This window comes from Prunus dulcis, chromosome 1, assembly GCF_902201215.1.
Source record: "Prunus dulcis chromosome 1, ALMONDv2, whole genome shotgun sequence".
Taxonomy (NCBI): Eukaryota; Viridiplantae; Streptophyta; class Magnoliopsida; order Rosales; family Rosaceae; genus Prunus; species Prunus dulcis.
In genome coordinates, this window is record NC_047650.1 from 19,604,700 (window position 1) to 19,629,043 (window position 24,344).

The 24,344-nt window shown below is 42.1% G+C and overlaps 5 protein-coding genes across 6 annotated transcripts; 2 read left to right on the forward strand and 3 right to left on the reverse strand.

Moving 5' to 3' along the window:
- Positions 1-5,311: 5,311 nt before the first annotated feature.
- Positions 5,312-6,133, reverse strand: LOC117616058. Its single transcript, XM_034345262.1, has one exon. The coding sequence runs from the start codon at positions 6,131-6,133 to the stop codon at positions 5,312-5,314; it is 822 nt and encodes a 273-aa protein (XP_034201153.1).
- A 2,008-nt stretch (positions 6,134-8,141) lies between these two features.
- On the reverse strand, positions 8,142-10,204 carry LOC117637953 (hsp70 nucleotide exchange factor FES1). Its single transcript, XM_034373012.1, has 5 exons — positions 9,696-10,204; positions 9,484-9,611; positions 9,205-9,363; positions 8,942-9,127; positions 8,142-8,740 (listed from the first exon to the last, which is right to left on the reverse strand). The coding sequence occupies exons 1-5, from the start codon at positions 10,165-10,167 to the stop codon at positions 8,501-8,503; spliced, it is 1,185 nt and encodes a 394-aa protein (XP_034228903.1). The 5' UTR covers positions 10,168-10,204; the 3' UTR covers positions 8,142-8,500.
- Positions 10,205-10,435: 231 nt separating this feature from the next.
- Positions 10,436-13,935, forward strand: LOC117614789 (U2 small nuclear ribonucleoprotein A'). The gene is made up of 8 exons (XM_034343692.1): positions 10,436-10,648; positions 10,754-10,794; positions 10,934-11,063; positions 11,178-11,383; positions 11,912-12,085; positions 12,693-12,743; positions 12,839-13,009; positions 13,634-13,935. The coding sequence occupies exons 1-8, from the start codon at positions 10,567-10,569 to the stop codon at positions 13,637-13,639; spliced, it is 861 nt and encodes a 286-aa protein (XP_034199583.1). The 5' UTR covers positions 10,436-10,566; the 3' UTR covers positions 13,640-13,935.
- A 109-nt stretch (positions 13,936-14,044) lies between these two features.
- LOC117614788 (stAR-related lipid transfer protein 7, mitochondrial-like) lies at positions 14,045-16,140 on the forward strand. The gene is made up of 5 exons (XM_034343691.1): positions 14,045-14,937; positions 15,015-15,191; positions 15,299-15,382; positions 15,479-15,560; positions 15,650-16,140. The coding sequence occupies exons 1-5, from the start codon at positions 14,554-14,556 to the stop codon at positions 15,880-15,882; spliced, it is 960 nt and encodes a 319-aa protein (XP_034199582.1). The 5' UTR covers positions 14,045-14,553; the 3' UTR covers positions 15,883-16,140.
- Positions 16,141-18,385: 2,245 nt separating this feature from the next.
- On the reverse strand, positions 18,386-21,416 carry LOC117624277 (eukaryotic peptide chain release factor subunit 1-3). 2 transcript variants are annotated; one of them, XM_034355433.1, is made up of 3 exons: positions 21,287-21,416; positions 18,969-20,452; positions 18,386-18,887 (listed from the first exon to the last, which is right to left on the reverse strand). In XM_034355433.1, exon 2 carries the CDS (start codon positions 20,409-20,411, stop codon positions 19,101-19,103), a length of 1,311 nt encoding a protein of 436 aa, XP_034211324.1. In that variant the 5' UTR covers positions 20,412-20,452; positions 21,287-21,416; the 3' UTR covers positions 18,386-18,887; positions 18,969-19,100. The 2 variants fall into 2 exon arrangements, with proteins under 2 accessions (XP_034211324.1, XP_034211332.1); XM_034355441.1 differs by having other exon boundaries at positions 18,969-20,412; positions 21,287-21,379.
- Positions 21,417-24,344: the final 2,928 nt, after the last annotated feature.

The following is a 24,344-nucleotide window of genomic DNA, read 5'->3' on the forward strand; positions in this document are numbered from 1 at the left end:
CTTAGGAAACGGATAGGAACCTGGATACCTCCCTTAGGAAATTCCTGGCGCACCCTGCAACCCCCTTAGGATGCTGCTTTGTGGGCTGCGTCTCCCGAAGGACGCTTTTGGTCGTCGCCCTGCGTCTCCCTTAGGACGCTTTTTATGGACAACTTTTTGACTATCCTGCCTCCCTTAGGAAACGGATAGGAACCTGGATATTTCCCGCAGAGAGCATGGTGACCCCCTTTTAAGAAATTCCTGGCGCACCCTGCGTCTCCCTTAGGACGCTTTTTTAGCGGGCTACGTCTCCAAACGGACGCGTTTTGTCGTCACCCTGCGTCTCCCTTAGGACGCTCCTTATGGGTAACTGTGTGACTATCCTGCCTCCCTTAGGAAACGGATAGGAACCTGGATATCTCCCTTAGGAAATTCCTGGCGCACCCTGCGTCTCCCTTAGGACGCTTTTTTTAGCGGGCTACGTCTCCAAACGGACGCCTTTTGTCGTCACCCTGCGTCTCCCTTAGGACGCTCCTTATGGGTAACTGTTTAGCTATCCTGCCCCCCTTAGGAAACGGATAGGAACCTGGATATTTCCCGCAGAAAGCATGGTGACCCCCTTTTAAGAAACTCCTGGCGCGCCCTGCGTCTCCCTTAGGACGCTGTTTTGCAGGCTGCGTCTCCCGAAGGACGCTTCTGGTCGTCGCCCTGCGTCTCCCTTAGGACGCTTTTTATGGGCAACTGTTTGGCTATCCTGCCCCCCTTAGGAAACGGATAGGAACCTGGATACCTCCCTTAGGAAATTCCTGGCGCACCCTGCGTCTCCCTTAGGACGCTTCTTTGCGGGCTGCGTCTCCCGAAGGACGCTTCTAATAGTCGCCCTGCGTCTCCCGAAGGACGCTACTTATGGGCAACTGTCTTTTGTTGTGGCACATTCTGAAATTTGCAGTAGTTGCTTCTTTTCTTCAGAAATGTGCAATACTCAGTCATCTGCTGGGGACTGAGCAGGTAGGAGGAAGCGTCATGGATTGTATCTTTGGAGGTGGTAGGCGTTCCATTGTCGCGGAATCTCCTTCCCTTCCATAGTGTCAAGCGTATAGCTTCCTCTGCCCCCGGACCGGCTGATCATGTAAGGGCCTTCCCAATTGGGTTTCATCTTTTTAGATCCTTGTCTTTGTGCAGTGATGAAGGCCTTTCTTAGCACAAGGTCGCCTGGTTGAAACTGTCTGATCTTGGCTCTTTTGTCGTAGTAAGACTTCAACTGCTGTTGATAGGAGGCGACTCGGACAATGGCCTTCTCGCGCTTGCCTTCAAGTAAGTCAAGGTTGAGTCTCATCTGCTCGGAGTTCTGCTCAATACTGCCCACTTCGATTCCTATAGAGGGGACAGTGATGTGAGGAGGAATGATCGCTTCAGTTCCATAGGCGAGGGAAAATGGGGTTTCGCCAGTTGATCTTCGCATGGTGGTGCGATAAGCCCATAGTACGCCAGGGAGCTCATCTACCCATTTTCCTTCGGCGCCTTCTAATCTCTTCTTTAGACAGTCCAATATTATTTTATTGGATGCCTCGGCCTGGCCGTTGCCTTGAGGATATCTCGGGGTAGATAGATGCTGCTTGATGCCATACTTTTTGAAGAAGGCAGTGATCTGCTTGCCGATGAATTGTGAGCCATTGTCGGTGACTAGTGATTGTGGGCAGCCAAACCGGCAGATAATGTTTCTCCAGATAAATCGTTCCACATCATCTTCTTTAGTAGAGGATAGAGCTTCGGCCTCGATCCATTTAGTAAAGTAATCAGTGGCGACGATCATCATTTCTTTCTTGGCAGGTGCCGTTGGCATGGGGCCTACTAAGTCGATGGCCCATTGCATGAAAGGCCACGGACTGTTCTGCAGATGGTAGATTTCGGCAGGCAGATTAGGAACTGGTTTGTACCGTTGGCAGCGATCACATCTTTTGACATATTCGGTGGAGTCGTGGCGCATAGTAGGCCAGAAATAGCCTACGTTTAGAGCCTTCTAGGCGAGTGACCTGCCCCCAGAGTGGTTGCCACACTCGCCGTCATGAATTTTGCAGAGGACCTCAAGTGTTTGAGGGTACTTTATGCAAGTGAGATGAGGGCCGGAGTATGATCTGCGAATGAGCTTGTCGCCTTGCATGTAATATCTCGCAGGCTTTCTGTTGGACCTTCCTAGCTTCGGACTTATCCGTCGGCAGATTTCCATTTACTAAGTAGTCGATGATGGAGTCTTGCCAGCTGGGGTCTTCATCGATCTGCATTGAGTCGATTGGCTCCATTTCTTCGATGCTTGGTCGATCAAGGTGTTCGACTGGGATGGAGCGTCTGAACTGGGTGTCCAGCGCTGATCCTAGGCTTGCCAACGCATCTGCATGAGTGTTCTCTGCCCGTGGAACTTGTTGGATGGTGAAAGTAGGAAATTCTTTCAAAAGTCCTTGGACTTTGTCGAGGTACTGGATCATTCTTGGATGCTTTGCCATGTACTCGCCTGAGGCTTGATTCGTGATTAACTGGGAGTCTGAATAGATGGCTAATCTCTTGATCGTCAGTTCTTTTGCTAGGCGCAGTCCTGCGAGCAATGCCTCATATTCTGCCTCATTGTTTGAAGCAGAAAAGCCTAGTGTGATGGCTTGTTCCAACAAGGTTCCGTCTGGGGTGATTATGACGACGCCTGCCCCTGCTCCTTTGTGATTTGATGCTCCGTCTACATGCAATTGCCACATGTCGTTAGGTAGGTTTGAATCAGTGGGGGAAGTGTCGTCTGCTTTTTCCTTGCTTTTTGTGACCATCTTCTCTTCTTCGGCTGTCGGAGTAAACTCTACAACAAAATCTGCTAAAGCTTGGGCTTTTATAGCAGTCTTCGGCTGGTAGAGGAGGTCGTATTGACTGAGTTCGATAGCCCATTTCATGAGTCGCTGAGAAGCGTCGGGGCTGTGGAGGATCGATCTCAAAGGAAATTCTGTCATGACAATTATCCGGTGTGCTTGGTAGTAGGGCCTTAGTTTTCTTGCGGAAACTACAAGCGAAAAAATGAGCTTCTCCATTTTTGGATAGCGAGTCTCTGCATCAAGGAGAGCTTTTGAAGTGTAGAATACCGGATGTTGTGCCCCCAGCTCTTCTCGGATGAGAGCTGAGCTGACAGCTGAGTCGGACACCGCCAGGTAGATGTACAAGTCTTCGCCTGGTATCGGTTTTGAGAGTAAGGGAGGTGAAGTGAGGTAGGTTTTCAAGTTTTGAAAAGCTACTTCGCACTCATCATCCCACTTGTCCCTGTGTCCTTTCTTCAAGGCTTTAAAAAATGGCCTGCACTTGTCGGTAGATCTTGAGAGGAATCGGTTGAGAGCTGCCGCCCTACCCGTTAGACTTTGTATCTCCTTTGTTGTGGCAGGTGACTTCATGTTGAGTATAGCCTTGATTTGATTTGGATGTGCCTCAATTCCTCTTTGGGTGACTAAGTATCCCAGGAATCGGCCGGACGAGACTCCAAACGTGCATTTGCTCGGGTTCAACTTCATATTGTATTTTCGGAGTAGGCTGAATGCCTCGGCAAGGTTCTTGATGTGGTCTGCTCGCTCGGGAGCTTTGACTAGCATGTCGTCTACGTAGACCTCCATAGTCTTGCCGATTTGCTCCTTGAAAATTTTGTTCACCAGCCTTTGGTAGGTTGCTCCGGCGTTCTTTAGCCCAAAGGGCATGACTTTGTAGCAGTATGTACCTCTTTCGATGATGAAAGAGGTTTTAGCTTTGTCATCTTCATGCATCATGATTTGGTTGTAGCCGGAGTAGGCGTCCATGAAGCTTAGCAGTTGGTTGCCGGAAGTTGAATCGACGAGCTGATCAATTCTAGGCAGTGGAAAGTTATCTTTAGGGCATGCCTTGTTGAGGTCGGTGTAGTCGACGCACACTCTCCACAGACCTTTATCTTTCTTTGCCACTAGAACAACGTTCGCCAGCCATTCTGCGTAGGAGATTTCTTGAATGAAACCAGCAGCTAGAAGCTTATCGATCTCGGCTTCAATGATAGCAACCCGCTCGGGGGCGAAGTTGCGTCTCTTCTGCGCTACAGGTTTGATGGCTGGGTTGACGTGTAGGCGATGGCAGATGATCTGGGGATCGATGCCAGGCATGTCGGATGGCGACCATGCAAATACGTCTTTGTTGTTCCGGAGGAAGGCTGCAAGCTCTATCTTTTCCTCATGGCTTAGGCGCGAGCCGATCCGCGCTTTTCTCTCTGGCTTGTCAGGATCAAGGGGTACTAGCTCGACGTCCTCTTCGGGCTTCCATCCTTCTTCAGGAGAGACCTCCGGACGGATTCCCTCGACTTGGTCCTGATTCTTTGATTGCTATTGGGGAGTAGCTATTCCCTTTTCTTTCTGGTCTGCTCGGCCGTAAGAAACGGGATCTGCTTTCTCCTCTGCTTGTTCTACTCCCTTTAGATCTGCCTGATTCACAGGGAGGAACTGTGTTTGCTTGCCTTTCTTCAGCCCTTGAGCTGAGCATTTCCTCGCCATTGTCTGATCGCTGTTGATCTGGCTGATACCGCCCCCAGGAACTGGGTAACGAATCTTCTGATGTGTGGCGGAGGTGATGGCATTGATCTTGCCGATCCATGGTCGGCCTAAAATGCCATTGTAGGGTGATACTTCATCAATGACCATGAACGTTTGCGAGCTGATTACAGGTGGAGAGTAGACGTCGAGATCTATCGTGCCCACGGTAACTGTCGTTGCGCCATTGAAACCAGTCAGCGACTTGGCTGATTTATTGATTTTTGCCTCTAAGCCCATCTGTTGGATGACTGCCAATTGTAGGATGTTGGCTGCACTGCCCTCATCTGCATGGACTCGGTCGACCATGGCCTGAGCGATTTGAATGCTGATGACAAGGGCGTCATTGTGTGGTAGATCAAGGCCGATTAAGTCTTTCTTTTGAAAGCCGATCACGGGATCGTCTTCTGCCAGTGAGAGGCTAGTTGAGACTTGGGAGATCATAGTAGCCTGTTTGATCTTCCTCTTCTTTTCTTTGTTGGTCAGTTCGGACTCCTCGGAGTCGGCTAGGATTGTGTTAATCCTTATGACCTTCTAGGGTGGCTCCTTGGCGGTATCGCGGTCTTCTATCTGCTGGATGGCCTGCCTCGCGATGAACTCCGTGCAATGACCTTCTCTCACGAGTTCTTCGAGATGCGCTTTCCAAGCAAAGCAATTATTCGTATTGTGCCCATGTGTCGCATGGAAGGCACAATATTTTCTGGTATCCCTCTTGTCCGGATCTCCTTTCAAGGGTGAAGGTCTTTTTACCCAAGGTTTGTCCTTCACTTGGGCCAAAATTTGGTGTATGGGAATAGAGAACTTGGTGTAGTTCTCTTTCGTCGTGGCCTCTCTTGTGGACGTGGCCTGCCTTTGTCTTTGTCCCTGCTGCCAAGCCTGTCGCCTCTTTGTTCTGCCTGCTTGGCCAGTCGATCTTCCTGCTCAGTGGACTTCTTCGCGGCGATTCGATCGTCATCCCAGAGTGCGTAGCGTTCTGCGGTCGCGAAGACCTCTGCCAGAGTCTGGCTGGGAGTGATAGTCAGCTCGCGATATAAGTCATGTTCTGCTGGAAGACCTTTCTTGAATGCGGAGGATGCGATTTGGTCATCGCACCCTACGATGTTGGCCTTTTCTGCTTTGAACCTCTTGATGTAATCTCGAAGGGATTCCTCGGGCTTCTTGCGCAGGTTGAACAGATGGTCGGGGTTCTTCTTGATCGTCCGATAAGAAGTGTATTCTTTAGTGAAGACGTAAGTAAGCTCCTTGAAGCTGTTGATCGACCCGGATGGCAGGGTATGGAACCAATCCTGAGCTGCTCCTCGCAAAGTCATTGCAAACACCTTGCACATTAACGCGTCTTCAGCTTTGTAGAGGATCATAAGGCTCTTGAAATGCTTCAGATGACTTTCGGGGTCGGAATCGCCTTTGAAGCATGTAAAAGAGGGCGTTGAGAATCGTTTCGGAGGAGCAGCCTGCTCAATTTTGACTGTGAAAGGTGAGGAGTTTGCTCGGTCTACCTCAATGCGTAGTGCATCTTCGAAATTTCCGCCAATCTTTAAGTCTCGAAGTCGGTTATTCACAAGCTTCTCAACGTCTTCTGCACGCATGGCTAGTCGGTCACGTTGATGATCTTCGCGATTTAGACGATGCTGATTGACTTCCTCATTGGCTTGCGAGGGTCGACCTTCTCGGTTGGCTGTCTAGGCGGAGTGTTGGTGGACTGCGCTTGTGAGGGATTTCCAGTAGTTTGGCGACGAGAATTGGTTCTTCGAGAGCGAGTAGCAGAGCGCCTTTCTTCACGGTCCTCATTGTGATGATTGTCGAGTTGACCTCCCTGGGGGCCTATCCTTTCGCGAATGTTTCTCTGCGAGCGAGCAGCAGAGCGCCTTTCTTCTCGATCCTCGTCTCGATGGCCATCAAGTTGACCTCCCTGGGAGCCTAGCCTTTCATGAACGTCTTCCTGCTGGCCCAGGCGAGCGTGGATGTCAGGTCTTGGGCCTAGCCTGTCGCGCACGTTGGTCCTTAAATTCAATCTGGAAGGAAAACTTCGTCTGCTCTGAGTGTGGCTTGCGGATGCTTGCGACATGTCCGCGAGCTGATCTCGTTGTTGCGCATTTCCTTGTCCGTTTACTCCTGCTCGACCTGCTTGGTTCCCGTCGAACTGCCTATCGGCGCGTTCGTGTGTCCTTCTCTCTTCGCCCTGTTGTCCAAGGCCAAGGTTTTGAGCCAAGTTTATTTGGTTGAGGAGCTGCCTCATCAAATTGTTTTGGTCGTCCATTCTCTGAGTTAGCTGGTCAACTCTCAGATTAAGGTCTACTTGACTTCGTGGATCGGGAGGAGAGAAATGTGTGGAGCCCAATTGCACACGGGCTAGGGTTTCATTGGATGTGTACGTGGGAGCATGCGTCGAGCGTGGAGGCAATGGAGGGAGTGGTTGAAGTTGCTCCAAGATTGGGCCAAAGTCGGCGGTGGTGCTATGAAGGTGGCTAGGTCCGGCCACGGGGCCTTGAGATGGTACGCGGCGGCGGAGGCCGGTGCGGTAGTCCTCGCTGCGAGTCCGGCAGGTGGCACAGTGGTTTCAGTCACATGGGGTGGCTGCTGAGGGTTCATGGCGGCGAGAGGTGGTGGGGCCGCCATGTCGATCGTGGGATCGTGGGAGGAGTAGCTTTGGGCCGTCACGGATTGAGCCATAGCGGCGGTTTTGCTCCTCGTGCGCTTGCTTCCAACCATGGTTGTTTGGAAGGCTTCGGTGGATTGGAAAATAGGAGGAACGGATTCCTTGAGCACGCGTTGAGTATAACTCGTGCTCTCAATGAAAGCACCAAATGTTTGTGCAAATAATCTCACGGGAGAATATTCGCTTCTGGATCCTTCAACCTTCGATCTTCCTTCTCTCTCTTCCTCGATTCCTGTAAAAAAGATTGGAGTAAATAGACCACACCCGGGGGGTGTTGGCCAAAGGCCCTCCGATGCCTAAGTTAGTTCGAGTGTTTGTAGGAAAACAATAGCTAAGCAAAGGGTACGGAGTTGTATGTAGGGTGTAAACCGGGTGGCCGGAGCCGTGTGTGGTGGCCGGAGCCGTGTGGAGAAAATATGGAGAGTGGAGAGGGAGAGAGAGCTTCGGGTATTTTTCTCGGGTATAAGGAGTAGGTTTAGATGTACCTTGAATGATGAATGAGGTTGTCTATTTATAGGAGCCTCGGGGCTAGGGTTTCGTAGGAATCGAGTTGGTCCTGATAATATCTGAATTAAATATATATTATCTCTTAAGAAGATAATATCTGAATTAAATGATATTATCTTCTCTTTATTAGGATAATATCTTAATTAATGATATTATCTCTTTAAATAAAGATAATATCATATTAATTAAGATATTTATCCCAATTAATTAATTAACCAGATAAACTGGTTTAATTAATTAATTTAAGAGATAATCTTCTTTTCCACGTGGCGTGCCCTGATTGGAGACGAAAATATATGTTCCCACAAAGAACTCCCCAAAAAAGAAGAAAATACAACAGAAGACACATACAAGAATGCATACATAAATGTGGATATGTGCAAAATGAAAAATGAAATCACATTGAGCAATGCACATGTGCAAAAACGGAATGAATCTGGAAGGATATGAATGTATCAATATCAATTCATTTTCCAAAAAGATCCAGTTTAACATATAACATTTCTGCCCATGAAGTTTCATCTGTCAATCTATGTCTACGAGTTACAACCAAAACCTAGCCCTTAAATTTCTTCAAGGGAAAGACTAAATCAAAATGTTCGATATATACAGATCCATGATCAAAAGCATCACATAAACACAAGAGTACCAGACGTCTCCAAGTAAGTAATGTTGGTGAAGGATCGCATTCCCATCATATGGGAACCCGCCATGCTACCTGTTGTCGCTCAGAAGAGTCTAAGTCAAACAAAATTACAGGATGCTTGTTCAGATAAGACTAGTAAACAGATTACAATCCAAAACCACTTAGTCCAGTAGCCACCTTTTCCAGCTTTCTATCAAAAATCTGCTGCACTTCACTCCAGAGTCTTTCCACATCCATCACATAATCCCTGTGCTCTTCCTCTACCATTAAATCCTGCAGCCGCTGCCTCAATCTCTCCAATGCACCATCCAACCCACAAAAGTCCTTAAAAACCAGAGCTTCAGTTGTCTTGAGTTGCAGAAGATTCTTAAGTGCAACAAGCGCCTGCTTATTTGCAAATGAAGAAAAACTGATTATCATTACTGGCATTACAGAATCACCTACGTTCTAGTCTAACCAATCAGCAAAGCAAGTGCAGTAAGCACATCAAAATATAACTAGAATGACTCGGGCATGTCATAAAGATGATAATTGAAATTCAGCAACAACAACAAAATGCAATTACACTAATGCTTAAAAAAAGACCTTCTCTTGCAGATCAAGGTCAGCGGATGATGTTAGATCAACCACAGACTTCAAGAAAATGCGACTACTGAAAAAGGGTAGCTCATCCTTCTCCCTATTTTCCAATTGACACTCAGCAAGATCACCCAGAAGGAACACAGCTTTTCTACGAAGTCTGATATCAATGCTTGATTCACTCATAATGTTCTACAAACAGAAATGACCGGTTTAGAAAAATAGACCACTCATTAAAATGCTTTGCTTTATTCATTTTAATTAGTCACCTGAAGGAGTAAATGCCCAGCTTCCTCATAGAACAACTCTTGGCCAGCTACATTGTTTCGGATTAAGGCCGAAACAGCATACAACGCTTTTGTGGCTTCTTCAGCATAGTCAGATTTCACCATCTTCATTAACTTGGACAGTGCCCCAAGTTCCAGAACCTGATGTGCTTGCAATTTAGTCAAACAAGTCTTCTTAACTCCAACACCCGAAAGTAAAACCTCTACGCACACAAAACATTCAAAAAATTCAAAAAAGTTCATGCATATTGCAGAGCATACCTGCTTCTGAACAATTGGGTTATTTTGACTGGCCTTCCCAAGCACCCATGCAGCCATTTTCCTTGTATCTGCATCAGAATGATCAAGCTCTCGAGTAACCACAACAAGCCCCCCAAGTTTGTTCAAATCTGCAAGACCCCAAGTCAACCATTTCACTCACTTCAATTTACAACCATACAAGACACAAAATCCAAATCACAAATCGCACCTACCATTTGCATTATCAATTGGCTCCACAAGTATCAGAAGCTCCTCCAGCGCGCGGTGCCGATCTTCCAGAGACAAAGACGAATTGCTCAAGTCATTTATCGCAACCTGCATCAACTGCGCATCAGACGGCGTCTTCAGCTCGTCCATGAGCTGCTTTATCTCGACCTGACGGTTGCTCAGGTCGGTAGGAGACAATTTCTCAACATCTCGCGCCGTTTCTTTCAATTGAACAGGATCGGAGTGACCTATGGCCCACTGTAACATTCCTTCGAGCGAGGAGAATCCGCCGTCGGCGTCCAGGTCGGTAACGGCGGTGTCGTCGTCCCGAGCCTTAGTCTGAGTCTGAGTCTGAGCAAGAGCCTCCTCTTCTGCAGTGGACCAATATACCCCACCCGACCTGTTAATATTTCGCTCTGCCCTCACCGCCATAACCATCACCATCACCACTAGCATCCATGAGCTCACGCGCTCCATCTCTTTCTTCTTCTTCTTCAGTGGACTCTGAAACAGACCTTGCTCCTCTCTTGCCCTTTTTAGTCTTAAAAAATAATTATACACATCATCGCGTACAACGTGCATCGTTGATCTTGGATCGGACGGTTCTTTGAAGTTTGATTGCGTGGCAATTCTTTTGTGCCTTTTAGTAAAACGGTGCATTTTGAAAACAAAACGACGCCGTAGCAGCCGACTAGGAGCGCAATTAACCAACAGTAAAGTGTGCCTGTGGCATAGTTAGGTTTTCAACCTCCTCCGAGCTCCGACTAAAATACACAGAGGATAGAGAATAGGGAAAAGGTTTAGGGTTTAAGACCAGGCAAATAGCGAAGTAGCGAAGAGCAGCGAACCAAGACAGAGAGAGAGAGAGAGAGAGAGATGGTGAGGCTCACTGCAGACTTGGTATGGAAAAGCCCCCATTTTTTCAATGCCCTTAAGGAGCGAGAGTTAGATCTTCGAGGTATTTTCTTTTCCCTCTTCCGCCATTCCCAATTCTCAATTCCTAACCCTACATTGATTGTGTTGGGGTTTATAATTCAAAACTTTTTCCCCTCTTTGTTCTCAGGTAATAAGATAGCTGTAATCGAAAACTTGGGAGCTACAGAGGTCAGCAATTTACTCAACTGAATTTGTTATCGTCTCAAACCGTAGTTTATTTTATGTAGATGGTTGGTTATTTATGTGAAGCTGCTTCAAGTTACTGAATTTAGTTAAGTGATATATGTTTTCCCTTTAATCTGAACAGGACCAATTTGACACCATTGATTTGTCTGACAATGAAATTGTCAAGCTGGAGAATTTACCCTATCTTAATCGTTTGGGTACTTTGATTATCAATAACAATCGAATTACCCGTATCAATCCCAACATTGGAGGTAACTGAAATACTTTTTTCACCTCACTCTCATGCCCAGAATGTTATCTTGTGTTAGTAATTTTATATGTTTTTTGTGTGGTAAATATTAAGTGTTGAGTTGTATGTATTGCAGAGTTCTTGCCAAAGTTACACACCTTAATACTTACCAACAACAGGCTGGTCAACTTGGTAGAGATTGATCCTCTTGCATCCCTTCCGAAGTTGCAGTTTCTTAGCCTGCTGGATAACAACATCACAAAGAAACCCAATTACAGGCTGTATGTGATCCACAAGTTAAAGTCGCTTCGGGTTCTAGATTTTAAGAAGGTGAAAAACAAGGTGAGTCATTTTAAGTTGTCAAACTCATGTTTTTTGTTTTGTGGCATGATGCTTCTTTTCTCTATGTTAGTACCAATTATGAGCTGGTATAACATACTTATGGAACGCCCACTACTTTGTGTCTTAAAGTTGTTTATGGTTGATTATCTTTTGCAATTCCTACTATCATTTATCCTAAACCTTAAGATGTCAGCCAGACTTGTAGTTTAGGTTACTGAAAAGTAAGTTTCTGTAATGTCTGCTCACCCAAACTTTGGACTACACACTATTATTCTTATTTTGTACCTTCAAAAAGTTTTGCTCCTTTCAAATGATTGATCTGTTGAATCAAAGGCTCCTGCTTATTTTCGACCTAGTTTCACCAAAAAGGTGGAAATATGGAATGCTCCCCCAGGAAAGGTCCTGGGTTCGAGTCCTAAAAAAAAGGTGGAAATATGGAAATCTGTTCTGACTATAAGATTTAGCTAGTTCCTTTTGTATCTATTTACCCGGATTGATTATTCTTTGGTCCTGTTCCATCAATCATAGGAGAGATTGGAAGCACAAACTTTGTTCTCATCTAAAGAAGTTGAAGAAGAGACTAAAAAGGTATCTGCAAAAACTTTCGTGCCAACTGAGGTTCCAAATGTTTCAGACGTTGCCGAGGAACAACAGACACCAAAAGTAGTTGCCCCCACTCCCGAGCAAATTATGGCTATCAAGGTAATCATAGCTATCAAGTTTTTACCTAGTTGCATCAATCATAATATTCTGTGACCAGGTGCTGGAAAACCATGTCTTTCTCACCTTGTGGCTGTTAATGAATGAATAAAAATCTTATTTAAATTTACAAGGGAGAGGCAAAGTTCACCATTCAATTACTTTTATAATCAAGCAGTGATGGTTTTACTTAAGAAACAAATTGTTTTGAATAGGCTTGGACTCAATGAAAATGAACAATTTGTTTTTCTTTTGAGAGAACCAGATTTTGGTTTGGGATGAACTCCTGTAAAGTGGTACATTGCATGTCCATACTAAATTTTCTGCTCTTCACTGATTAATCAAATCCTACTAGTAAATGTTGTTTGTATTTTGGAGTGATATCTCATACACATTACATCAGTAGTCGCTTCAAGTAAAATTAGATATTTCAAGATATCCAATGGTGGAAATTCACAGAAAATTTTATTTCTTCTGGAAAAGTAGAAAATTTTATCTTTTGTGATATATTTATTGTTTTATTTCTGGGGTTATTCCCCTATTTTATGGCTAATATGTGGGGTCATCTTAGGTTTTCTGTTGTTTCATGTATTGTTTCATCCTTGTCCAGGCTGCCATAGTGAATTCCCAGACTCTTGAAGAAGTTGCAAGACTTGAACAGGTGCTTTTCTTAACCAGGGAAATTACTCATTGTTTTCATGAATGTTTATTTCTTATTGTTTGTACATTGACATTATACTCGTTTTGCATGAGCAGGCACTGAAGTCAGGTCAGCTTCCTGCGGATTTGAAAATCTTGGATGATGATACCGAGACAAATAGTGTTAAAGTAAATGATGATAAAATGGACGTCAATAGTGAAAATGAGGCTAATGCACCAAAAGATGTGGATGAACAGAAGAAAGATGAAGCAGAACCCATGGAACAGGTACCAATGTGCTTCCTATGACTTTTGAACTGTCTTATCTTAATCTTTATTCTTTTCTTCATCTCAGTGATATTGTGGAAAGGTCCTTGTTTTCTCTAGGTAAGAAGGTGCATGCAAGTTTGATGGTAGTAGTGTTGTGATTCCAAATATTGCACCTGTAAAAAGGGAACCCTCTTTTAGAAGGAAGAGGGACTGTGTTGGATTACAAAATTGTCATAAAGTAAGAGCATCGGGACTGGGGAGAAGTAAATAGGATACAGTTATTTTGAGCCTTTATCTGCTGATTTCTTCAGTTGAATTCATTTCACCTTAAACATACAATTATAGCTCCCATCAGTTTTGTAGGCTTAGGTTGTGTGCTGATTCTGTGATATGTTAGATTGTGTAAAAGGTTACAGATGACTCCATTTCAAGATGGATCTTTGTTGTAAATTAGTAGTAAATCAGCATTTGTTATGCAATATTCTGTTGTCTGTATGATCCTAAATGCCGTCTGTCAAGGAAAAGTGTTTGCACCTCCATGACCCCCCACCCCCTCCATTCATTGCAAGTAGGTTGGTTAGTTCATATGATATGATATTTTGTTGGTATTTATTGGTTGATTTTTTTTCTTCTCCCTTGCAGGAGTAGAAGAATTGGTTCATATTCCGGTAGCATAAAGCTTGTCCTATTTGAATCCGTTGGTGGCGACCGGCGTATTTTATGATTGGGAAATGCTGCTATTTCTGGAACTGTGTTCGATATATCAGGAACTTCTGCCTTTTAGGCATGAGAACAACTATTTTGCCGTAGTCAACTAATGCAAGTTTTTCCCTTTCTAACATTTGTCTGGGAGGAGAGTGGGAGCCCGTGTTTGATTCAGATCTATGTATTCTATGATACAAGTTTTACTTCGAGATTCAAGTAGATTGCACCATTTTTAGTCCTGTTTGGGCCATTATAGTTAATTATAAACTGTTTAATGTTATATATTCGTTTTTCTATCTCAATTTTTCTTTAATTATCAAAATACAAACAGAAAAATGAAAAACATCATCAACTGGGTAAACATTGGCCTTTTTTCCATTTAGATGCAAAAACCTTTTTCCTGTTGATATAAATAAAAAGCTTGATCAGATTAAAAAGGAAGAAGGAAAAGGGTTGATTTTCTTGGTTTGGATTCTTTACTTGGATGGGTTTGCTGTTGCTCTTAAATTGAACTCCTACAGATATCGTCTTATGATAACCACGGAATAAATATCCTTGTGTGATGGGGGAAGATCGTACATGTTCAACCTAGTGCTGCCCATATTATATTCGTCACTTGCATTTCAAGTCATTTCCTCTTGCAATGATCCCTTTTTGTTTCCCTGGTCAGTTGTTTCTTCATCAAGCTGTCTTGGAAAGAAGTGAAAACAGGAAATTCTTTGCTCCAGTGCCGGGGAAATTCTGTTTGTGCACATTGTGTGGTCTTGTGGAGAACAAGATGCAAAAACCAGAGCAGCCAAACAAAAATTTGTAAACAAATAAAGCTGTTGCTGCCCTTTCATCTTATAACTGTAATTATGATAGCCCAATTGGCATTGGCTCTACTATGTCTTGTTGCAGCATGGATGCCACTTGTGTGCTTGAGTCTTCTAAAGGGATGGCCTTGGTCACGGACCTTATGTTCATGGCGCCTAACATTTCCCACTCTTTCCTTCAGCAGCCACAGGCACAGAGAGATATCATCCGAGTCTGTCAGCCGTCCTCGGCTCACAGCCACCACCTTCAGTGGCCAGTGCTGCACTCACCCACATCACGAACAAGAATGTTCTGAATTGAACGAGGATGATGTGAAGGTATTGGTTTCTCACATCGACGAGACCGATGGCGGTCCACCATGGAAGCTCATGATGGAGCGCTCTACCCCTACCTTGACATACCAAGCTTGGTACAGGGATCCACAGGTAATATAAACCCAATTATCATGTCCATTATTCACCACGAATGTGTCTTTCTTTGTAACATTGTTTTCAAATTTCAGTTGGGCCCTACGCAGTACCGTACAAGAACCGTATTCGAAAATGCATCACCTGAGTTGCTGCGGAACTTCTTCTGGGATGATGAATTTAGACCCCAGTGGGATAACACGCTCATTCACTTCCAAACTCTCAGAGTTTGCCCCAAAACTGGTTCCATGACTGTCCACTGGATTAGAAAGGTACAACCACATCTGATTTTACACAGAATTTGCTAGAACTATTGTGTTTTTCTCCCAACCCAGATTTTTTTAATTGCAATTAGGGTTTTTCTCCCTAAATGCCACAGCTGCCATTGTTCTGCAGTGATCGAGAATATGTCATAACCCGTCGCATTTGGGAATCTGATTCTGGATATTACTGCCTAACAAAGGTTTGATTTTGTCTCAAATTTTTCAAGCTTTCTTTCTATAGGTCCTGTCCTGTGACAAAATGCCATCTGCTGATTATATGTTTTCTTATATACAAGGGAACACCATATCCACCCCTACCAAGGTCTAAAAGACCAAGACGAGTAGATCATTATTTTTCGAGTTGGCATATAAAATCAGGTACGTATTTTAGATTTTGGTATGGTTCTGTTTACCCAGTAGAAATCTCTTTTTTGAGTGACAGACAGATACAGAAACAACTATTTCAGTGAAGCCTAGGAATGGAGAGCAGCATAAAATGGCATCAGAAGTGCTTCTGTTTCATCATGAAGATATAGGGCTCCCGAGGGAGGTTGTGAAGATGGGTGTTAGGGCAGGAATGTGGAGCCTGGTAAAGAGACTGCATCTGGGCCTGCAGACTTACCAAATGGCAAAGGAAAATGATGGGTCTCCTTCGAATTATGCACTTATGGCAAACATAACCACAAGGATTAAAAATTAGATGATTCCTTCCCACCATTGTTTTGAGTGGCAGAAAATCACATGTGCAAAAAGTGTAGTAAAATAATAGAGAGCTCCCTCAGAACTTGTAAAATCTTCAACATGACATTGATTTAGACAAGGCTGAAACTTATATATATTTGGCGTTCAATCATTGGGAGCTGCATCAAATCAAAGACACTCTTTTTCAAACTCCCAGTAAAACATTTTCTTTGGTCAATCAACTTTTTCAACGCAAACGTGATGCACAAAATGAAAAGCATGAATGAAAACGAAAGGGTACCAAAAAAAAAAAAACACATCGAATCAAAGATATATGCACATACATGTCAGAATTTGTTCGCATAGGGGAAAATGAAACGAAAGAATGGCTGAAAAGAATAGACAAGCCACGGAGAATATCAACGAACGGAGAAATCAAGCAAACAAAGGGGGTTTGGAGAAGATGTCCCCTTCAAGTTCAGCCATTAGACGGCGGCTGCGGGATTGAATGTTATCGAATGAAAATGAAGGCCCCTTTATAGCCTAAACATCGTAACCGTGATGAACTCTAGACCTAACCCGGGTTGTTTTGTTGTGTCATTTTTGTGGGCTTGTGGTTTTTGTTGGGTCAATTTTGTTGTGGGCTTCTTCTTTGGTTCTTTTTTTTTTAAAAACTAACTTTTTTGCACGCACTTCTACGCATGCGAGAGGTTTTTTTTTTTAATTATTTATAATTTTTAATTTATTTCAGAATTAAAAAAGATAATGGGTAGTTGTGTTCCATAAAAATAGAATCTATTATCTAATTTTTCTTTTAATTTAAATTTTTTAATATGAAAAAATGTGAATTTACCATATTATCCTCATTTAATAATTTCAATTTTTAATATTTACATTAACCAAGGGCATTTTCTGGTATTTTGAATGTTTCACCATTCTCTTCCTTTTGCTTTATATATATAGATAAATAAAATAAAATGAATGAAATGATGGTGTGTTTACTAATCAAGAATTGAATTTTACCTATAGAAGAGCATTTACTTTACATCAAGGAATTGAAAAGTAAGTGAGGCCCACACAAAATTAGGAATTGAATTCCTGATTTTGGAGGAATTCAATTCTTTGGTAGAATGTAGTAGGGGTGGGCATTGGAACTGATGAATCGATCAATCGAACTGAACTGAACTGGACACGAAAAAATCGTGTTGACCAAAAAGTCAAAATCAACTCAAAAAACTGAACTGAACCGATTCTAACCGAATCCCATTTCTATTCTATACCCCAACAAACCGAACCGGGCCGAACCAAATCTGCCGAATTAAAAAAATATATAATTTTAATGTTAATTTAAATCCAATGCTATATTTTTAATCTCATAACTAATATTTACCCAAATTCAATTTCAAAACATCTCTCTTTTCTAGCCTTAATATTTCTTTTTGTATGAAATTGAATAATTTGTTAATTTTCAAGCCAAAAAAATAATATTTCATTTGAAATTTGTATTAAAAAATAATTTGAAAAAATAATAATAATAATCCGATTCAACCCAAATCGGACAGTTTTATAATTTTTTGTTAAAATCGGACCTAACTGAATCGGGTAAATAATACCAAATTCGGTTTCAATTTGAGGCAAAAATCGGTCCAAACCGAACCGTGCCCGCCCCTAGAATGTAGTATTTTAATTCCTAGAGAACTAACCCATTAGGAATTTATCTTTTTTACCTATTATATCCTCACACAATTTTAAAATTTCCAAATTTGTCATCTACTTTAACCTAACAATGAGGACATTTTAGTAATCATTACCACTCCTACCCTAATTCCATATGATTTAGTAAACAATTTCAATAGAAATTTGGAATCTAACTCCCCTTAATCCACATTGTTTAGTAAACAACCTCAACAGGAATCTAGAATTTAATTCTCCTCAATCCAACTCCTCCTCAATTCAATTCCTCATAATCCAATTACGGATTAGTAAACATGCCATAAAAGTATTCAAAATGATGTTCCTCACATCACACGAACTCATAAGATAATCTATTTCATGTTTAATTATGTGACGGTGTGTTTGGCGAGTACATCTTAGTGAAAACTCAGAATACACTTCAATGAATTGTGATTAAAATATAACTTAATAGAGAATAATGAACTTGTCAATCTAACAAACACAACCGCTCATAGAATACAAGTTCAAACGGTAGGAAAATCATTTTTTTTTATTTGATTCATTCTTTCAATGTTTTTAAACTTTTATCGAGATAAAAAAGGTGAATGCAATATACAGGGAAGATAACCAAAATATATTATTTTTAAAAATAGGAGAAGATAGGGAACTTGGAAACAAAAGGCAACATATTAACATTGAAGTAAGAAAAGTGATGTAGAATCAAGGTCTAAAAACATCGGTTGTCCAAAAACACGAAAATTTTGATGAAAATTTTGGAAAATACCGAAACAAATATGCATCCACTGAACAAAAATTACTTCTAACAATTTGAATCCCTTCTATCTATATTGACCTTGGATAAATTGTACCAGAGGGATTGGCAAATCCAAATTTATGCAAATATTCAATCCATACATACATTGCATATAAAAGCTCCAAAAGGTATTCATAGGACAAAGAAAAAAGGGTTTATATGACAATAACCCTAGAATAGAACACTTTAGAAGATGACCACAAGTAGATAAAGTAGTACTAGTTAAAACATGATTATTCAGCCCGGCTATCTCACTGATGAGCCACAATGCTACTAGTAAATTGTTTTGACATGACACAACTGTAAGTCATAAGAAAACCACCAATAACAACTTAACCAAAAGCACTACTCCATAGACCAGAATCGTTCATGGGGTTCTCACAACATGGGTGCATATGTTCACAAGGTCTCGATCCAAAGGAAGCAGCTCTTAGCATCATGTCCTCGTTCTGGATGATCGATGTGCCCAGCCTCTTTTGCGATCCAGATGAAATCACCAGGTCAAGCTTTTCAGGATCAGATAACAATGTAATGTCCTTCAAGAGATAAAAGATGATAAAGGGACTGGTTATGGTAAAAGAATATAATGTTACAAGATGAAAAGAGGAAATAGAAACCTGGATCAAGCCTGCGAAATTTCGTGAGCATTGCTCAGGAGCAGCGGCAGCAACCACGACTCCGAGCGCACTGGTGCATGCTTTTCGCACCCCACCTTCCTGCACCAGTATTGGGGAAGAGTTGATTGATTGCTATTCAGAGTCATCATAAACTTCTCCATCGTCAGAAAACTCGTCAAATGACCTCATATCAAGCTGGTAGCGAAGAATTCCTCCAATGCCACCAAAACCACGGCAGAACTGAGACCCCTCCTGTGATTTGTTGGTGACAAACTCAAGAGTACAACCAAACCGCCTGTACTCATTAGCAAACCACTCCAACAGTGCCATCTTGTCCTGAACCTCTAATTCAGCGTTGGTAGAATCCCGGAAATTGCTCTGATTGTTTTCCTGGTCCTTGTTGAAATGTTTAACTAAAATCTCACCAGTAGTGGTATTTTTTAGCACATACCTATTGATGTCCAAACTTTCCCACACAATAAGAATCTCAACAGCACCCATCTCCAGAGCTTTTAGTGTGTCATCCACACCAAAAACATACTTTCCTGTGTCCTGGCTAATCTCCTCAAAGTATTTGCCTATCAAGCGCTTTTCCTGTATAAACTTCACGTTGGACAGGATCTCGGATGACAGCTCAATAGCCTGATTGAAACCATTCTCACCTCCATAAGAAACATCCACCACATTCAGTATTTTGGCTTGCAGACGGGGATCAAACATATCTGACTGACTAAGCTCAGTCTTGAAGTCAGCTGACCCAGCCAATATTAATCCTGAAACATTGGGCTGGCTGGTGGCAGGATTAATATAGAACTGTGTGGCAAGCTCTGCTGTCTTCCTAACATAGTTGTGGCGCTTCTCCATTCGAAGACGAGCAAAACGTAGAGCTGACTGCCCTCCTCTTCCGTGTTTCTTTGGGAGGTCCACACTAAATTTATGAAGCACTTCCCTAGTGTTGCCACTTAATGTCCCAAAAAGTGTCCCATTACCATCCATGACAATGAAACCAAATTTGTCATCAGATTCTAAGAGTTCATTCAGAGCTTCAATATGAAACTTGTTGTCACAGAGGTAAAGAGACGCATTGATCGGCCTGAAAGGCTCAAAATCAATTGTGACCTTTTTTTCCTTCCCATCATCAGTTACAATTGTTCCCGTGTACAGCACCAGCCCATTAGGAGGAACCTTGTTGTACAGCTTGAGCCTCTGCTGAGCAGATGTAATTGCACCAAGAACAGACTGACGATTCACCCTGCTCTTGATGTTTGAAGCAGTTCCAAATTCATCACCAAGCATCTTAGTAACACGAGAGATTTGATCCCGCGGAGGCATGATGAGAGAAATCATGCTGGTTCCATTACCCCTTGCAGCTTCAAGAGCCTTGATCAGTTTCTTAATCTTCCATATCTCGATGTTCTTATCAGTCTCATGACCATCTGCCATTCTGAGGAATCACAGCAACAGCTGAAACAACAATTAATGGCCTGCAAGATACTATACATTTAGCGCAAAGGTTTCGAAAACAATGAAACCAGAGGAAATAAAGCCAACAGAAATAAGATAGGAAAAGAAAAAAAAAAGAAAAAAGGGACACGCAATTCACATAGATTTGGAGAAGAAGATAGAGAACCATGCAATTCACATTAAAAGGAGAAAGAAAGCAGACTACATAAACATGTTACCAGTAATTCTGAGAGTCATACAATCTAACTCGTAATTTTATAACATATCAGAAGGCCTCCACACCTATAAACTTCATACAATTTATCCAAAACAAGCCATAGCATTTATGTCAAAAACAAAAGTTTAGAAAGGGACAAATCAAATGATTTCATCTACGGCTATTATGTGTCTGAGATGCATACACATGTCCAAAACCACACATCCCTCCACACTAATTAAGGACATCTAGCTAAAAAGGATAAGTATGTGAAATCAAACGAAGAGAAAGAACAATTATATGGCAAAGCTAACAAACAATCCAAATACAAATTCAGCAGGAGACAAAATAATAGTCAAAAAAAGCAATCATATGTGTGGATCCGCAAGACTATCTCAATAATCATATGTGTGAATCCGCAAGAACTATCTTATAAATAAATGAACGCCTATTGACTGCATAAATTTAAAGGAAATTGTCAATCAAGCCATGAATTCTCACACGAAATACATAAAACGCAAATTCGCTGAATCAGGTAAATTCGACAGAAAACAACCAGCAGATCCAAAACAATCGAGAGAAGAAATCGCATAAGCCTGAAAACGAAAAACCAAAAAAGAAGAGAAAATTGAAGATGATAAAAAGGGGAAAGGACCACCTGATGGGAAAGCACGCAGCCGTGATAGTCGAGAGTCGAGAGAAGTTATCAGCGGACGATATTTTTTTATATTAAGGGAGAGGAAAGATGAAGGCGGCTCTCTTAATATATAGCAAGTCCCCTGGTGCTGGAGCCGATGGGCCTAACCCTAACCCAGGTTTTGAACCGTGGTTGGATTAAATCAACTCCTCCGGTCCACCACCCATTTGGAATTTTGGAATTTTGGAATTTTGGAATTCTATAACCGACGTTACTTCCTCGCGGGGAATTTTCACTCGCTACACGACCAACTACTGGACTGGACTGGACTACACGCTACACCAAGTAGTCATATGTTCAACTTTCAACGCTTTGGGTGGGGGTGCTCTCCGTGTAGACACGTCACCAGTTTTCAACCAGGACTTCTCTTGGGCTTCATTTGCCAACTAAACCCGGCTTGAGTTTAATGGGTTTTCTTTTTCGTTTTTTGTTGGATAATGGGGCTTTTTATTTATTTAGGAGTGATGGAAGTTGCAGAGGAAGAATGAGGGCCCATGAGCCCATGCGGTTTTCCTCGAATTCCATACGTGCATGATGAGACTAGAGTTTGATATTTCATTGTATAAATTTGTAGCAACATTGTTAGTTGTTATGCCCACTTGCATTTAAGTTCGAATTTATCTCCTGATAAATTATATTAATTTAGATTATCACTTGTATTTAAAAAAATTATTTTAGGTAGTACATGTAGTGGCAACTAGTAACAAGACTTACCTAAGCCTATCTGATTTTTTTTTTGGGGGTGAATTTCACTTTACTACTCGCAAGTTTTTCGAATGTTATACTTTAATACCTAAAGTTTTTTTCCTGTCAACTTTGTACCCAAAACTTGATTTTTCTACCACTTTCATACATCCGTTAATTAAACAGTCAAATCTTCTGTAAAACGATGACGTGATAATTAATGGGTCCATGTGTACTCACCGTATTGTGGCACATGGATTAAAAAAATCATCAATAAATAAAATAATGAAAAACAAAAAATTTAAATAATGAATATGTATTTAATTTATTTATTAATTAAAATAATAAAATTTTCTATCTCCTTCATCTTGTCACCACCCTCCTCTCTCTTTCTCTCTCTCTCTCTCTCTCTTCTCTCATTTTCTCCTGATTCATGCCATGCCTGTAACAACCTGGTCCTTAAATAATTTTTAATTATTAATTTATTAGAGGAAAAGACAATTATACCCTTAGAATATTTTAATGGGATTAAAGTTGACTTTTTGACCGAAAAGAAATTTGAAAATTTCGATTGCGCTGTTGCATAAAGTGTGACGAAACGAGTCCGTAGACATGTAGTGGGCTCAAATCTAAGCTGTATCGAGGGAGATACAATCAAAATACTTTGAAGGGCAAAATGGTAATTTATCAATCAAATTTTAAAACCTCTCTCTCTCCTCCCCTACATACACAGACCTCTCCCTCACATCTCTCCCCCTCTCTCGGCCCGACCCCTTCTCTCTCTTCAAACCACCATCTTCGGCCATGGCAGCGCACGAGACTGGTGCCAAAAGCACTGGCCCGACCCTGCCGTCAAGCCCCAGCCCTTCCCCGATGCCAGCCACCGTCGGTTTCGCCAGAAAAAGCCCGAGAACGAACGATTTTTCATGAAATTTCACCGGCCTCGATCTCTCTCCTCCGGTCGCCATTTCCGGCAAGCAAGGTATGAAATCTCATCTACTCTTCAAGTTCTAGCTGAAGGTTGGGTAGGATTTGATCAATTTCTAGTGTTGATAGCTCGATTCTGGATTCAAAGTTAGGCCGGATTTCGGGTTGAGATTCCGACCATTTTCCAGGGTATGTCTAAGAACAAAAGTGGCTCCAATGGATGTTCTGAACCTGGGGTATGAAGCTTGGCCCTTGATTTTGAGATTTTTCCTGCGATCGTTATTGCTTTGGACACCCACGCATAGCCAGTGCGTGTGGCGGCACATGGGCACTGTAGCAAAGAGACATTGTATGCCGATGCGATCCCTTAGTTGTCACGAGCGCTTAGGTGTGCTTGGATTCCGATTCGGATATCGTTAGAGTCTCGAACGGATTTCGTCTATTGTGCGATTTCTGGGTTTGATAGGTTTGGACCGTTGGATCGAACTCAAATTTATGTATGTTGTCTCCTGTATTTCTAGGATCGTGTAGGATTCGACGGATAGTGAATCGGAGTCCCAGATAATCCGAAATCGTGAACCTTAGAGTTAATTAACCGTGATCATCCGATTGTGCGATCTTGATTAATCCAACCGTCTGATTCGGACCAAACTTGCAAGATAGGGTTATTTAAATGTAAAGAACCTATAGGAACTCTTGTATTGATATTTGGAGGTCGTGGACCCCACGGGGTCCCAGGTTGACCAATATGGAAATTTATCGCTTATTGGGTCTTGGATTTTCTTAGACCGTACCAACCATCCGAAAGGTTTAAATAAGCATAGGATTGGTCCTAAAACTCGTACATGTATTCTATTACGGATTTTTATGGTTATGGAATAAACATAGATATGTTTATATGTAGATTCTAAATTGTGCATAGTTCTATTATTTGCTAATTGGTAGTGTATTATAGTATTTGATGGAATCTCTAGGAGAAGTGATTGTTTATTTAGTTATTTAAACACTTATTTAACTATTTGTCTAATTACTCATTGCAACTAAGATTATTATTATAGTACCGGGATGGCTTGCTAATCGAAGTTCAACGTGATTGATAAACTAATTAAATACTTAAGTGCATGTCGATGTTTAATCCATATACTCAGTAGTTGAAAATGACGAATCATGGATCTTGGTTTTATTAGAATATGGTATATATATTTTAAGTGTAGTTGAGAATCGATTTGTGGGAATTTTGATATAAAAGTCGGAAAACGTATTTGTGGAATAAAGGATAAATTTGTGATAAATTTTAGATATGGTTTTTCAAACCCACCACAGGAGTAACCCCTAGTTGCCTTTGGAAACGGATTTGTCATTTATGACAATGCCCCACGAGTTTCGAGGACGCCTGAACCGTGTGGTG